Genomic DNA, 14,839 nt, shown 5'->3' on the forward strand with positions numbered 1-14,839 from the left:
TCAGAACGGCTGGCATTTCAGCCTTCCATGTTGTGTAGGGCAGGAGCTTTTCTGTACATGAAAGCCAAGAAGAGACCGGCGGGGTGTGAATGAGAGGTCACAGAAAGGTCACTGGAGTCCCACTGATCACTTGGAGAGAGATAAATAAAAATAATCAACCTAGTCTAAATATCAGGAAAAGTGAACATAAAGTTTAATTGGAGAGAGAGGCCAAATACCAACACAAGCTGCGGTTTCTCTATGGCGAGAAGCAGTGAGAAGAGGAGGGGGATGAGGGGAGGGAGGGGGGCCTGGGGAAATGGAGAAGGAAAGGGGACAGGGCAGTGAAGTGGGAGACACAGGCTGTGACCGGACAAGTGTGCTGAGAACAGAGGGGCTCAGACTAAAGGCGGCAGAAGCAGCGAGGAGGCTGCAGGGCTGACACAGTTCAAAGCCGTGCTGGCTTAGGGTTAGGGTTAGGGTTAGTTCCCACACAGCCTCTGCATCTCAGTACCAGTGAGTCCCCTACATACGAACGAGTTCCGTTCCGAGAGCATGTTCGTAAGTCCAATTTGTTCGTAAGTCCAACAAAGTTAGCCTAGGTCCCCAACTAACACAATCAGCTCTATAGTACTGTACTGTAATAGGTTTATCATACTTTTCACACAAATGCTACATAAAAAACAAACAAAACATAAAGAAGACCTTTTTAATCTTACAGTACAGTACCTTGAAAAGTACAGTAGTACCAGCTACATCACTGTTGCTTTTATGCTTGCTTCCAGACATCCTGGGCTTGAAATAAAGATACTGTACTACTGTACTCTCTACAGTACTGTACAGTAAAGTACACAAAAGCACAGTCACTTGTAGAGGACGCACGCACGTGACCATGTACGCCAGACACGTGAGCTAACTTCCGTGACTGGACGTGCGAACGCACGTTCGCATCTTTGAAAGCTCGCAGCTTGAAGGTTCGTATGTAGGGCACTTACTGTGCTGGCTGACCGTGGCTCCTAGCGCTTCCTGTTTTACACCCTTCATGGCTCGGCTCGGCTCTGCATGGAAGAGTCACAGCCGACCCCCCCCCCCCCCGCCCCACTCCGGGGACCAAAATGCTTTTTGCAGGGTGGGTAGAGGGAGAGACAGAACCTCTTGAGCGGAGGGGCTCAAGCTAAGGATTGGATTTAGTCCACAGTCCTTCGGTTGGAGACAGTTCCAACTGGGAAAGCGTTTTCCAGAAATTCACCTGCGGTAAGTCGTAGGATGACAACCCGTCTCGCTGGTGCACCTCCAGTTCCGCCTGCTGCTGCTGAAGCTGCCTGGGAAACAAGGAGTCAGCAGTCACGAAGGACAGAAGTGGCGCTGACGGGGCGGAGCCACAGCTGTCCCCGCTCCCCAAGGGCACGGAGGGCAACGCCCGATGGATCTCTAAACTGTTCTCAGTTATGACTGATTTCATTATTTTTATGTCCCAAATCAAGACCCCAAGCCTTGTCTTTTCAGTGTAGGCTGCCAATATTTAGGAAATAAGTTTTGATTTATGACTTCATTTTATGCAGGGTAAAAGACACCAACACTAAAAGAGAAAAAAATTTAAGGCAAAATTCAGAAAAGCCCAACGATGCTGTTGGCTTCAGCCAACCCTTGCTTCCCTGTAAACTGGTAGGAGGTGACTTCATCCCATCCAAGTCTCACGCTGAATTTTCACAGTGGTTACTTTACCCCACATTAAAATTAAGAGATGGAAGTCGAAAGAGGCCAAGCGGTTGTCCCAGTTGGCTGACCAGCAAGTGGCTGTGACACGACAGAGCCGGGATCTGAGCTCACGAGTCTGACCCGGCTTGCTCTGCTCTCTGCATGGTACCGGGATGCTTGGGAAAGAAGAAGACTCCTTAGAGGGAATGGCTGCTTGACGTTTTAAAGTATGGAAACTGGGTTACTTTCAAGGCACAGTGAGTCCTGCAGCTCAGAGCCTAAAAAAGGGGCAGGATGGCCCTTAAACACCAACAAGGATGTCAGGCAAAAACTTACTGGCAAGTTACTGACAAAAATCAGTCCCCCACCCTTGCCCGTGCATCAGTTTAAAGGACATGAACAGACCATTCAAGCATAAACAAACATGTAATATGCAATATGTATACATATAACATGTATATACATATAACAAGCAAGTAATTAGGGAAATATTTTCACCACTAAACTAAGCAAAATAAGTGCAAATTAAAATAACCTCGAAGTATAATTTTTCACCTACTAAGTTGGTAAAAATATGCTTAGTGTGGTGGCTTGGTGTTGAACCCACTCTGCTCACACTCTGTAGGAGAAGCGTGTGTGGATGCAATCTTCTTGGAAAGCAGTACGGCGACCACATTAGGAGGTACGGCCAGGGTCACACCCTTCCCTTCCAGGTGGTCCCCCTGCTGCTGGGGTTTCTGCTAAGGAAATGATTCAGGGGCAGGAAACAAGAGCTATCCACGCAAAGCTGGCTATAATAGGGGAGTGGCTTTGTAAACTACGTATATTAATTTGCTAAGGAAATACCCCACCATCACCAACAGTGGCCACTGTGAAGACTATCTGGAAACACCAGAAGGTGTGATAAGAGTGTGTGGAAAAGTTCAGCACGAAATGTTATGGACACTATGATTACGGCTACAAACGTTATGTCCTATGTGGGTGAACAAGATTTGGAATGTGGAAAAAAATATCTTAAGTGCTTGCATTAATTGGACAGATTTTCATTTTCACTATTTCACTATTTTAAGGCAAGAATTATCCTAGGGGGTCCCTTTGTACATCTTTGGACATCAAGCTTTTCTCATCCCTGGCCACGCCCTGGACAGGGAGGTAGCAGGACCCCTGGAGGGACGGCTCACAGATTCCCCCCGCCTTCACTCGGGGTGTGAGGTGCACGGAGAGCACGGAGAGCTCACTAGACACTCCACGGGGAGGAACGGAGGGGTGGGCTGGTGTGGACCAGCTCAGTCAGGGGAGCAGGTCCCTGCAGGGGGGCCACTGCGAGCTCGCAGCGGGATAACTGCAACCTGAATCAGCAACCGAGGATCTGGGGGGCCCCCCTCGGAGGAGCGGTGTAGTTGGGCCAGGGGGAGGGCAAAGACGCCGGCATCCACTGTGCAACTGCCCCAGCCCTCTGCTACGGCTCTGCACTCACGCAACTCACGCTAGCCTCACCGTGAGCTAACCTTCGAGGTAGGTATTTTAGAAACGCCCTTTACAAGTGGGGAAACTGAGGCCCAGAGAGGCTACCGGGCTGCAGAGACTGGATGGCGCTCTTGGAAGGGGTGATCCAAGAGGGTGTAGGGAAGGGGTTACTTGGCAGGTGTGGGACAGTGGTAACAGAGACTCGGCTTGGATACTGAAGAACCCCTGGGCTAGCAGCAGTGGCGGGGGGAGCCCAACTTCCCCCCGGGCTGAAGGGGCAGGGGGAGCCGGCAGGGATCAGCTGCCTGATGACGGATGCAGCCTCCGCTCGCCTTGGGAGGTGGCCGGCCTCCTCTCACCCCACTGTCTGCAGCCTGTCCCTCCAACGGCCGGACAACTGGAAACCCTCTCGCTCCTGTCCACAGAGCTCAGCGTTGGCCCCTCCCGGGCACATAACAGGGCAGAGTGTGGAAACAAGGTCTCAAAGGGCAAACACAACCGCCAGGCTGGTAGGTGGTGAAGACTGAGAAAGAAGAGACTTCCTAACTCCGAGCGCAGAAGCATTCCTTTTACTGACTATTCTCAGCAACTAGGAACGGAATGAACAGAGGGGATCTGGTCCCCAGCTCCCCAGCTGGATCAGTCCCTGGTATTGATACACCATCTCCTCAGACGGGCCACTGGCCAGTCTCTGCCCGACCGCCACTGTCCTGGGGAGCGTGCTACTTTCCGAGGCAGCCTGCTCCATTTGTAGACAGAAACAATATAAAAAGTCTGTCCCCAAAACAGCCCAAATCTACCTTCCTACAACTCCCAGTTTGAGTTCCAATTCTGCCCTGGAGAAACACAAAATAACTTGAATTGTGTTTCTCAACTCTTCTTCTCGGCATTCAAAGAGATGTACGGTCCGAACACTATTCACTCCTCCAGCCTTGCCTTTCACTTGGTGCCCCTGACGTGTGTGTCCCCTGTAAGGGAAGACATCCTAGAAAAGGACCCCAGTTGGAGGACCCAGTGAATAGTTTATTTGGAACTAAGCCCGGGTGAGCCATGTCTTCAGTGAAGTGTGCTGAAATATCTGCGCCAAGCTCTGCGCCAGGCACTGGACAGAGGATGATGACTCAGAACCTATGTGGCCTCTGCCCTTGGGGAGCTGACAACCTCCAGAGGAAAACAGACACGTTGGCAAGCAACTGCAGTATGTTGAGTTAAGGCCACGACACAGGAAGAATGAGGTTCTATCTGAGCACGCAGTATGTCTTCCCACCTTGGTGTGAGAGCCCAGGGAAAAGGTTAACAATAAAACCAGCATCCTGAGATTGCCCACCAGGCAGTCTAGGCCTATGCTTATAACACCAGGAAACAGGAGCACTAACAATAATTTTCAAAAAAATGGATATTTCAAAAACATTTTAAAGAATCGATATAATCATCAGTAGAAAAATCACAACTTTCTATATTTTCTTATTCTTACTTGACAGTTTTGTTTTGTTTTATTTTGATTTACATCTTGAGGGCACCCTCATCTTTCATTTGCAGGGCCTCTAAAATCTGAGTGTAGTACCCAGAGCCAGTACTTCGCTACTGTTTTCACGTCTCTGCAGAAGTCCCATTTTACAGATAAAGAAATTGAGGCTCAGTGACACAGGTCTGTGTGGTGCACACAGGACTCAAAGCCAAGTCTGTCTGGTTGCAGACCCCGCACTCTGTCCCACAGGTGTAACAGGAACCATCATGTCACGCCTCCCATTCCAGAGCTGTGGGCCCCACAAGACACCACCTTGAGCCACCACGTGGGAGAGAAAAAAAGACCTGTGCTTTGGGATTTTTGGAGCCGTGAACTCCCCTTCATGGCAGGAATCCGTGGACCACCCTTTCTTCCTTTCACAAGTTTCCCAGGGCCCAACCTTCAACCCACAAGCATTTTTCCAAGAAATAATGACCAGTCCTACCTTGTGGCTCAGCCTTGGTGTCCAGCCCAAGCACAGAATCTTGGTGCGTGGGCAGTTGTGCTGCTGTGCCTGGGGCCTGGCCGTGCGGTGAACAGGGCAGAAACCCAGACCTCTCCACTCACCCGGCTGTGTACCCTGGGGCCGGTCTGCGATGCAGGGAAGATGGGCTTCTAATTTGCACAGAAGTGTGGTCAGGGCCTGAGGTGTTACGATGGGAGTTTGTTCTCAGCTCTGTTGCTCTGGGGGCTTTGAGACCACAGAAAGCAACTTTCACCGTAGAAGGAAAATAAAGTCTCAGGCTTGGCTGGCAAATCCCAAGGATCCTAACCTCACTCCCCCTGTGGTCCGGACATCAGATTCTCTGTCCTGGCCTTTGGTTTCCACTTCCGTAGCCGAGTGCATGGGGAAGAAATGCTGACCTGCAGGCCCCCCCATCCTGAGAAGAGGCCAAAGGAGCTTTCTCGGCCATTTCACGGCAACGGAATAAAAATAAACCTTGGTGTGCTTGCGAATTCCAGAGAGGGAGAGACACGGCAGCTCGGCCGCAAGCTGACTGACAGTGTACGGGAGGGACCTGAGGGAACCGGGCTCCCACTGCCCCTGACCGCTGCCCCCTGCCCATTAGGTGGGGGACTAGAGCTGATGACTAGATACCAGACGCATCAAGCCCAGGCTTCCTGTCAGTGTGGCCTCCTTGCATGGGAAGGCGCAGGATGTTGGGCAGATGCAGACAATTTATCTCTGACGCTCCCAGAATGGAGGTTTTTACTCAGCCTGAGTAAGTGAGCAACCAGCCATTAGGGGGGCATTCGGGGGCAGCGTGTGATCGCACCCGTGGGAGTAACCGGAATCCAGCTTGGAGCCATCTCGGGGCTGGGCAAGCTCAGCTGACCAGAGCGAGGCTAATAATACCCACAGTTGATTGAGCGCCGTCTGCATGCCCATCGTGAAGGACTCTGGGTGCCTGTCAAGGGGTTTGGAACTGTTCTGATCAGGGACAGGGCGTAGTGTGAGTGTGGTTTTACAGAGATGGCGTCTGGGGCCGATGGAAGGCAGGAGGAACCGGTCAGGAAGGAGGACGGATGCTCACCCAGGAGATGGCAAAGGCCTGGATGGGGTCATCGGAGAAGGGGCAGAGGAGGAGAAGGAGGGCCAGAGAGGACCCCAGACGGAACCTGTGGGCCCCGGTTCTCTGCCAGGTTGTCTGTTGCAGGTGGATGCGAGGGCAGGACCCAAGACAAGTCCCAGGATGGGGCTTGGCGACAGGGAGTTTTGGCCCCTTCCCCTTCTCTAAGTTCTGCAGAGACCAGGAATGACACCTTCCTTGTAGGTCTTCTTTGCTTCCTTTTACTCCCTGCTCCCACATCCTGCCAACTACTGGCCAGGTGGGCTGGGCCCAAGACAGTCATTCTTGAAGACGCGGGGATGGACGGCGGGCCCTGAGACGCCCACCGTGATTAAGGGCGTGGTGGAGTTTCAAGGACACACACACACAGGCGCAACACGCAGCTGTGGTTATGAAGACCCACAGTGACTTTGTAAGGGGCTGTCACACAAACAGGGCTCCGACCCAGCAGATGCAAAGGGATGCCTTCGGTCCCCGCTAAGGAAAGCACAGCGCCTGGGTCGTGCGAATGACTCCCGCACCAAGACGCCCACGGCTTGTCTACCTGAAACAGTGTCGATCACTAGACACTAAGACGTGGGCACGTTTCAAAGTTGCGCCACCGGTGTGTGAAATGGGAGCCTGTGTTTTTCTGGACTTCGTTGCATTTTCCTGCATCAACGTAACAGGAAAATAGGCAAGGGTGACAAAGAGGCCTTCTTGCCAGCAGCTTCACATGCTAACCATTAACACTCCACTTCCCCGGGAAGTTTCTTTTGGGTGCTCCTGACTGAATGCAACTGGGTCTGCAACTCCCCACCCAGCCCCGGCCCCCGCCCTGCAAGCACAGAGCATGTAAGGACCTTTCCATAACGAGTCTGCCTACTGCTGGCGACGTTTAGCCACAAATCTGAAGCAGGGCGGACAGTTCTCCTGACAGTTGTCACTGCCCTCTACTGTCCACAGTAAACATTTCCTACCATCTTTACCCACCGAAGACCTTTTGGTCCAGCAGACAACAGCTCAGGCCTCTGCTGTGAACCCATGTGCCAAGGGGCATCGTCACCCCATCTAACCTCAGTGAGCTGCCAGGAGCAGTCGTCCTGAGAAGAGATGTAGGGAGACACCCCTGGGGACAGAATGTTCTGTTTTGTCAACGATGTCTGACTTCCAGGAAAATAAATCAAAACCTCTGCCTGTGATTGCTTTTAGGAGGAAGGGCTTCACTTTCCTTCCAGGCTCCGCTGCAGCGCTACCTGCTGGGGATGCTTTCTCAGAGGCCCTGTGTGGAAGCGTGGATTCTCTGTCTCCCCTGTGCCCTCACGATGGCGTTTTTACCCGTCCCTCCCTCCTGCTGCCTACATCTCACGCTCTCCACGTGATGGGAGCCTTCCGGGGGGGCGGGGGGGGTGGTGGTGCAGAGACCAGAACAGAGGCATCCTGAGTTTACTGGACGCCTGGCACAGCGTTCAGTGACTACCCACTGCGTTGAACTGAGTCGCAACAAGGCACGCGACCGTGATGGCTGAAGCTTGTATTCATGTTAGAAGTGAATGAATGGTGAAAAAGGTAAAACTACCAAAAACCCAAAAAAGGGGAGCTTCAGTCTGTCCTTCTGCCCTAAGTCTAGAGGACTCTGCCCGGTCCCCAGCCTGGGACCACGCTCTCTACTGCAGAGGGAGGCCCGCACTTAAGCAGCTTCAATGACAGGTGGGCTGTCCCCGCCACACCCTCAGAGGTCCTCTCGCTGCAAGCCACAGACATCAGGCACCACACGCGCGGCAGGCGTGGGGCAGGAAGGCAGGCAGGGATGAATGGGAGAGAAGAGGGACAGGATCGTAGCCGGAGGCACCTTGCACTAAGAGCCAGTCAACAGGTTGGCATCAAGAGGGGGAACGTTCTAGGAGAGCGCCCACGGCTCGGAATGCGTGGCCGGCTTGCCCGTTTCCACGGCTTCGGGCACAGGCAGCTGGCGGGGCTGGAGAGGGGCCGGGACAGGCGGGGGGAGCCTGCGGATGAGCTGTGGCTTGCACAGATGCCGAGCAGGTTGTTGCTCTCTCGCTCACTTCAGCCTCGTCCCCCGGGGCTCCCACTGCCCGTCCCTGGCTCCAGGTCAATGAGCACACCTGTTACCTTCATCCTAGGAGCTCCTGGAGGTCAGGCCTGTGTCTCACCTCCACACCCCCCTCTGCGGAACGAAGAAGGAGCCATGGGATCCTGAGCCCTGCCCGTCTGACTCTTCCTCCTGTTTCTTGAGATTCACCATTTTCCCCAAGGCCAGGGTGGGACATAGGCCTGGCACTAGCGGGTGCCGCTCGGCTCCCTCTCCTGCCCAGGTCGGGTGAAGTGGGAGAAGCAAAAACCCCTCCATTTGACTGAGTTTACCAAGCAGTGACTAGACAAAGTCAGTTATTAAAACATAATAACATTATCTTTTTGCATACCTGGATCTACAGCTATATTTACTCCTGTTATTCTCACCACCAGCAAAGTCCTGACTAGAATATGGAGGTGTAAGAAGAATCAGAATCAAGTAAGCCAAGGGATAAGCTGTAAAGAAAGAGGAGTCGGGACTTCCCTGGTGGCGCAGTGGTTAAGAATCTGCCTGCCAATTCAGGGGAGTTGGGTTCGAGCCCTGGTGCAGGAAGATCCCACATGCCACAGAGCAACAAAGCCCATGCGCCACAACTACTGAGCCTGCACTCTAGAGCCTGCGAGCCACAACTGCTGAAGCCCGTGCGCCTAGAGCCCGCGCTCTGCAACAAGGAAAGCCACCGCAATGAGAAGCCCGTGCACTGCAACAAAGAGCAGCCCCTGCTCGCTGCAACTAGAGAAAGCCCACGCGCAGCAACGAAGACCCAATGCAACCCAAAATAAATAAATATATAAATTAATTTATATTAAAATAAAAAAAGAAAAAGACAAAAATAGGAGTTGGTCAGACAGTCTGGGAAGAATGACCAGAGAGAACGAGTTACTGATGGGGTCCCTGGTGGCTGCTGGGAAAGCAAGTTAGCAGAGCTGGTGCCACAGCCAGGCTCTCGGGGGTCAAGAGGAGATGCATGGTGAGGGGGCTCCAGTACAGACAGGTGGCAGGGCCAGCTGGGAGGAAAGCAAGGAGGATTGGCAAGACAGGGGTTTGCCAAGATCAGGAAGCCATGTGCCTCGGTGAGGGCCTGGGAGGGAGGCTGTGGCGGGACTGGACGAGAACCCAGGGGCCACGGGAGACAGAGGATGCGCTGGGAGCTAGAAAGCAAATGGAGGGCTTGGCCCTCGAGGGAGAAGCCAGCAGAGCAGGAGTGGAGGGGATGGAGACAGACCCTCACGTGAACAAGGAGAGGTTCACGCGGAGGGCCCTGGCTTCTCTGTTCGCTGGAAGGCAACACGATGTGTGCAGGGTTCGAAGAAAGCGCGCACTTAGCGGATCTGGGGCAGCCCGTACAGAACAAGCCAAGAAACCTGAGCAGCTGCGGCAGGTGGCAGAGGGCTTGCCGCCGCCTCCAGAGCATTGGTACTGACTGCTGCAGACCCCACCGCCCAGGGCTGCTACTCTGCCAGGGTGATTCACACACACCGTCTACGCGCAGGATCCGAGGCGGCGGGGTTCTGTTATTCTCCCCATTTTACAGATGAGCAACTGAGGCTTCAAAAGAGCAGGTGACTTGCCCAGGTGGGAGCTGGGATAGAAACCATGGTCACCTGTCCTCTGAGCGATCTTGTGTGGACCCAGCTGTCAAGCTCTATGCCTTGTGGCCCAGGAGCAGGGCCAAAGCTGAGACATTGAGGGTGCTGCCTGGAAAGGAGGCTGCTTTGTGGGACCCAGATGGGAACCCCCAAACCCAGGGAGCTGGGCTATGGCAACAGAGAGCCCTGAGGGAGGCCAGGAGGTCACGGTGAGTGCCCAGAGGCATCAGTGCCCAGGGGGGCTGTTAGCAGATGAGGATGGGGAGGTGGCCAGGGTGGGAAGAGACTCCACGGACTCAGTGTGGAACCTGGGAAAGCGGAGGACGGCAGTGCACTGACCGGTACGGGGAGACACGGTGACAGTTTCACCAGTCAGCTCATCTCATGCCCCGGAAGGCTGCAATTCCTCCCACACACTGGGCACAGCTTCCATGTGCTCCTGCACACCTGAACATCATTTTGCCTTTGTTCCTGTTGGTTCTCTGGACTTCTATTTCCTCGAGAGGAAGTCCAGAGAGGAGGCATGACCCTCCTGTATCTAGGAGCCGGACCTCATCTAATCCTCACGGGAACCTGAGAGGGAGGTGTTATCACCCCTTCCACACGTGAGGAATGAGGGGACACACCAGTCAAGGTCACACGGCTGGGAAGTCGGGGGGGCCAAGACAGGAGCTCGGGTCTGTGTGTTAACATGCGTGGGACGCAGCGGTGGTGACGCCAGCGAAGATCTTGGGAGGACTGCGTCAGTGATCAGGCAGAAGAGAAACCACGTGTCCCGAGGGCGCCCACCCCCACGCCGCCTGCCCCGACACCCTAGCGCTGCCAAGAGGCTCAGCCTCATTCCTCTGCCCCCGGCTTCAGCAGGACCACGAAACCAAGCCAGGCGGCAGGCACACTGCGGAGGCACGAGGAAGCCCCCAGCTCTGCCCTGCTGGGCTCTGCAGCGAAAACAGCATGGGAAACCAGAGCACCTCGAACCGACTGTGCTGACGGAGAGGGAGGGATATGGGGGTCATCGCTCAGCGCTGGGGTCTCACACCTCAGGAGGGAATTGAGAAGGGGGTCCCGGAAGGGGAAGGTACCTACTTGACATTGGTGTTGGTGCAGATGATGTACTCGATCTCATCAGAATAGGGGTTCTGGAAGGTGAAGCTGCTGGTGCGGATTAACACCCACTCCCGGTTCTTGGTGCGGAATCGATACATGACCGACAGCACTTGGCCTTTCAGCTTCACCACCTGAGCAAACATTTGGAGAAGGAAGTCAGCGGGAGGAAGGATGGTGCCAGACAGAGGAGGGGGAGGCAGCCAGCGGGAGCTCAGGACAGGAGCATCGTAGCCAAAGACAGGCACAGAGGGAGGGTGGGGGTGGGAGAGAGCGGTCACCTGACGGGAGCCCTCTGTCCACTTCCCCCGTGAGGCAGGGCACTGCATTTAGATTGTTCTGTCTCCACTGTGTGAGAAACCAACTAGTCAATGCCCATTTGATATCAGAACGTTTCAGCGTTTACAAATCAGATCATGAAAACTCTACAAGCTGGAGGGTTTCCCTTTTTGCCTTGGCTGCCAGGGTGCTCTGAGTTTGGTGCCAGTGCTCCCATGAAGTAAGGCTCTCACACTCAGCTATGTCGTGACATTGTATTCATAGGTTTATTTATTCATACCTCTCATTAAGAAATTCTTAAACTGTTTAACATTGTAGATTGGATTAAATATACTCTCTGGGAGAGATAAAACAAAATAACTAATTTCTATGCATTATCTATTTGTATGCATGTATCTATTATTACCCTTCTTCTTCTTTTTTGGCTGTGCTGTGTGGCATGAAGGATCTTAGTTCCCTGACCAGGGATCGAACCCGTGCTCCCTGCAGTGGAAACGTGGAGTCTTAACCACTGGACTGCCAGGGAAGTCCCTCTACGATTACTTTTTATGTTGCAGTATGGTTTCCAAAATACTTCCAAATGTAAACCCTCACAAGAACTAGGTGAGGTGGGCTTTACTATTTACAGAGGATAATGCTGAGTGTCACCGAAATAAAATAAGTTGCCCAAGATCAGACAACTTTGGTGGAAAAGCTGGGACAGGAACCAAGATCTTGCTTCCAAACCACAAGTGTGTTTCAGCGGACACACGGCTGGCTTTCCTGCTCTGTGCAGACACACACGATCTATCACACACAGAAACCCGGAGATGCGGAGGCGGGCGGGCGCAGGTGCAGAAGGCAGCAGTTCTCAGGGGCAGTTCTCGGCTGAAGCGGGAACGTGAGAAGAAAGGACACAGATGGGCCTGGCTGTGCTCATGCACCCAGGACAAAGCAGGGCAGACAGGAGCGCCCCCTCCTGGCCTTCGGGACGGGAAGGCCCCAGGGGCTGGGCAGCCGGCCGGCCCGACTGCGGACCATAGTGTGACCAGAGATGAGAATGGGGGCCTGGTCCTAGGGGTCGGCGAGGCACTTGTGCTTTATTCCAGGTTGGACGTCAGTAGCCAGTCTGGGGGCAGGGACCCCCTCGGTCACCGAGTCTCCCCCACCCTCAGCCCAGGGCCTGGCACAGAGCAGGCACCTGAAGCACATTTCCTGAGCCGACCTGATGCATCTGTGGCCCCGTGCCCTGGGCTGATGCAGCTGGGGTGACCATCCTCTTTCGGTGCCACCCCTGGGGAGCAGGATGAGATGAAACCTGAGGGTGCTGGGCTCCCTGGTGGGAAATTCCACGTGATAGAGAAACCAGACCAAAAGCGCAAGGAGGGGAGACCCTTCCTGACACTTCATGTGAGGAAGCAAAGCCGTGGGGCGAGGCCAGGCCGGGCGCTCGGGGGTGCCTGCCAGCCGGCCTGCAGCCCCAACAGGAAGCTGGCCAGAGGTCAAGGCCACGTGCCCCTGAGGTCAATATTCTGAGGGGTCCTCTGGGGGACTCCTCTGAGTCTGCACAAAGCACACGGGACACAGGCAGCGCCCCCGCCGTGAGACCACGTCTTCCACACTCAGAAGCTCGCGGACGGAGACTTTTCATATTTCCTCTAACCAGGATGCCTGAGATGGTGTGAAATTTTTTAACTCCATGTAACAAACACTCCCAAGGCACGGCCTGTGTGCAAGCTCAGCCCTTGGAGCTGTGGCTAAAGAGCTGACGGAGGGAGCGCAGCCCTGCACCCGCCTCGGGGCCGACGTACAAGCATCTTGTGCATGTTACCTCACGCAGTCCTCACAGCAGTATTTTGTGTAACTGGAAACTGAGCCTCAAAGGAGTTAACTTAACTATCCTGCCAAAGCCTTATGACTGAGGAGGGGCAGAGACAGGATGGGATCCCAGGTCTACCTGACCCTGTGCCCCTTGTCTTTTCTTGAATCGCTATAGCTGAGACAGAACACTTGTCCCCAAAGAGCTTCTCACCTAGCACAGGCAGGGCAGGTGCATGGGTAACTGTAACTCAGAGAGAGCAAATACCACTACAGAAACATAAGACTGAGGCAGGAGATAGATGGGCCCCAGGCTGAGCAGCTCGAGTTTTCCCGCTGTGGACAGATACTCCAAAATAGCAGGAGCGAGAGAAGAGCTTGGCCCTGCCCAGATACGAGATAAAAAGACCACATATTCCTCATTCTCGAAGTCAAGGAGACCTTCCTGACCACACACGTGCAGAAAGGCTCCTCGGAGGTCAAAAAGGAAAGGGGAGCCACCCATAGCAGGTGATGTCAACCTACCCGTAGGCCTCTTCGCTAGAATCCACCTCGGCTAAGAGATGCGCACACACACGGGAGAACCCTGAGATAAATCAAGTACGGACTCAGAACCAGGCAAAGCAAGACGACTGGACAAAAGAAACGGGAAGAAATGCCCCATGTAAGTGACTCTCTCTCTGAGCCCGCCCGTGTGTCTATCCACACGTACTCTTTTTCCTCCTAATGAACATTTTACTTGTTTCACTACTTTCTGCCTTTGTGGGATTCTTTTCTGCAAAGTTGAAGGGCCAGGGCCGTGTCACTGGCCACCGGTCTAGCGGCTCGGATCTGGTGCTCTCACTGCCGCGACCTGACCTCAATCTCTGGCCGGGAACTGGAAGCCCTGCTTCAAGCTGCTGCAGGCCGAGGCCACCTGAGAGCAAGATCAGGTGCCACGGGTTACCAGCATGTCGAGGAGACGGCCTTTCTCAGGGTCCAGAAAGGGTTCCTGGAGGGAGATGGGTTTGGGTAAAATGTTGGCAAGTGAACGCGCTGCGCCTTCTGGGGAGGGCTCTCCTGGCAGAAGGAGCAGCGTGAGCAGATGCCTGGGGGCGGGGAGACCTGAGGTGCGACGGGGGATGGGACTAGGCACGTTAAGGCAGTGTGGGTATCACAGACCAGGCCTGGAGACCAGGCTGGTATGTTCAACTGCGCCTTATTCAGGTGCGATGCTAGTGTCCTAGATCACAAAGGCCAGGCATAAACCCAGCCTCGCCCAGCTCTTCCTGAAAACAGCTTTACTCATCACCACCACCACTACTACCACCGTCACCACTGAAGGCATCTGAGCAGAGAGAAGAAGGAACCTGTCTCAGATCTCACTGGGTTCCACTCTTTCATCTGACTTCTAGGTCAACTGGGATCCAGAGAGGGAATCCAAGAGCAGACACCAGAGCGAACTCAGGATTCCCAGCCGACCTCACAAACCAATCTCAAAATTCCTCACAAACTCGATCCCACTCCAAGGTTTCACGTCAGGGCCATTCAAATACTTGTGTTTAAATCTGGAGTCAAGGGCTGACTCCGAACTGACATAGTCTCCTCCGTGCTTTTGCAAAAACAAGCCACTTCGCTTTATCAACATCTGTCCCTCACTCCGACCACCGGTGGCTAGAACCCAAAGAACACAAGCGAGGGGCCTAGGCCTGGCGCTCTGCAGGATGTCCCTGTGGCTGCTGCCTGCTGCCCGCTGAGCCCTGTGACCTGCCCTGGCTGCCGGCTCTCGGGCGTG

General features: G+C 54.1%; 1 protein-coding gene across 10 annotated transcripts in view; it reads right to left on the bottom strand.

Moving 5' to 3' along the window:
* Nucleotides 1-14,839, bottom strand: part of ARNT2 (aryl hydrocarbon receptor nuclear translocator 2) — a 203,214-nt gene that overhangs the window by 27,215 nt on the left and 161,160 nt on the right. For all 10 annotated transcript variants that reach the window (XM_082448683.1, XM_082448677.1, XM_082448676.1 and 7 more), the window contains 2 exons: nt 10,972-11,123; nt 1,229-1,301 (listed from right to left, as the gene is read on the bottom strand). In XM_082448683.1, the coding sequence (XP_082304809.1) occupies nt 1,229-1,301; nt 10,972-11,123 (225 nt within the window). The remainder of the gene's footprint in view (nt 1-1,228; nt 1,302-10,971; nt 11,124-14,839) is intronic.

Source organism: Balaenoptera physalus, assembly GCF_965194825.1.
Source record: "Balaenoptera physalus genome assembly, chromosome: 2".
Lineage (NCBI taxonomy): Eukaryota > Metazoa > Chordata > Mammalia > Artiodactyla > Balaenopteridae > Balaenoptera > Balaenoptera physalus.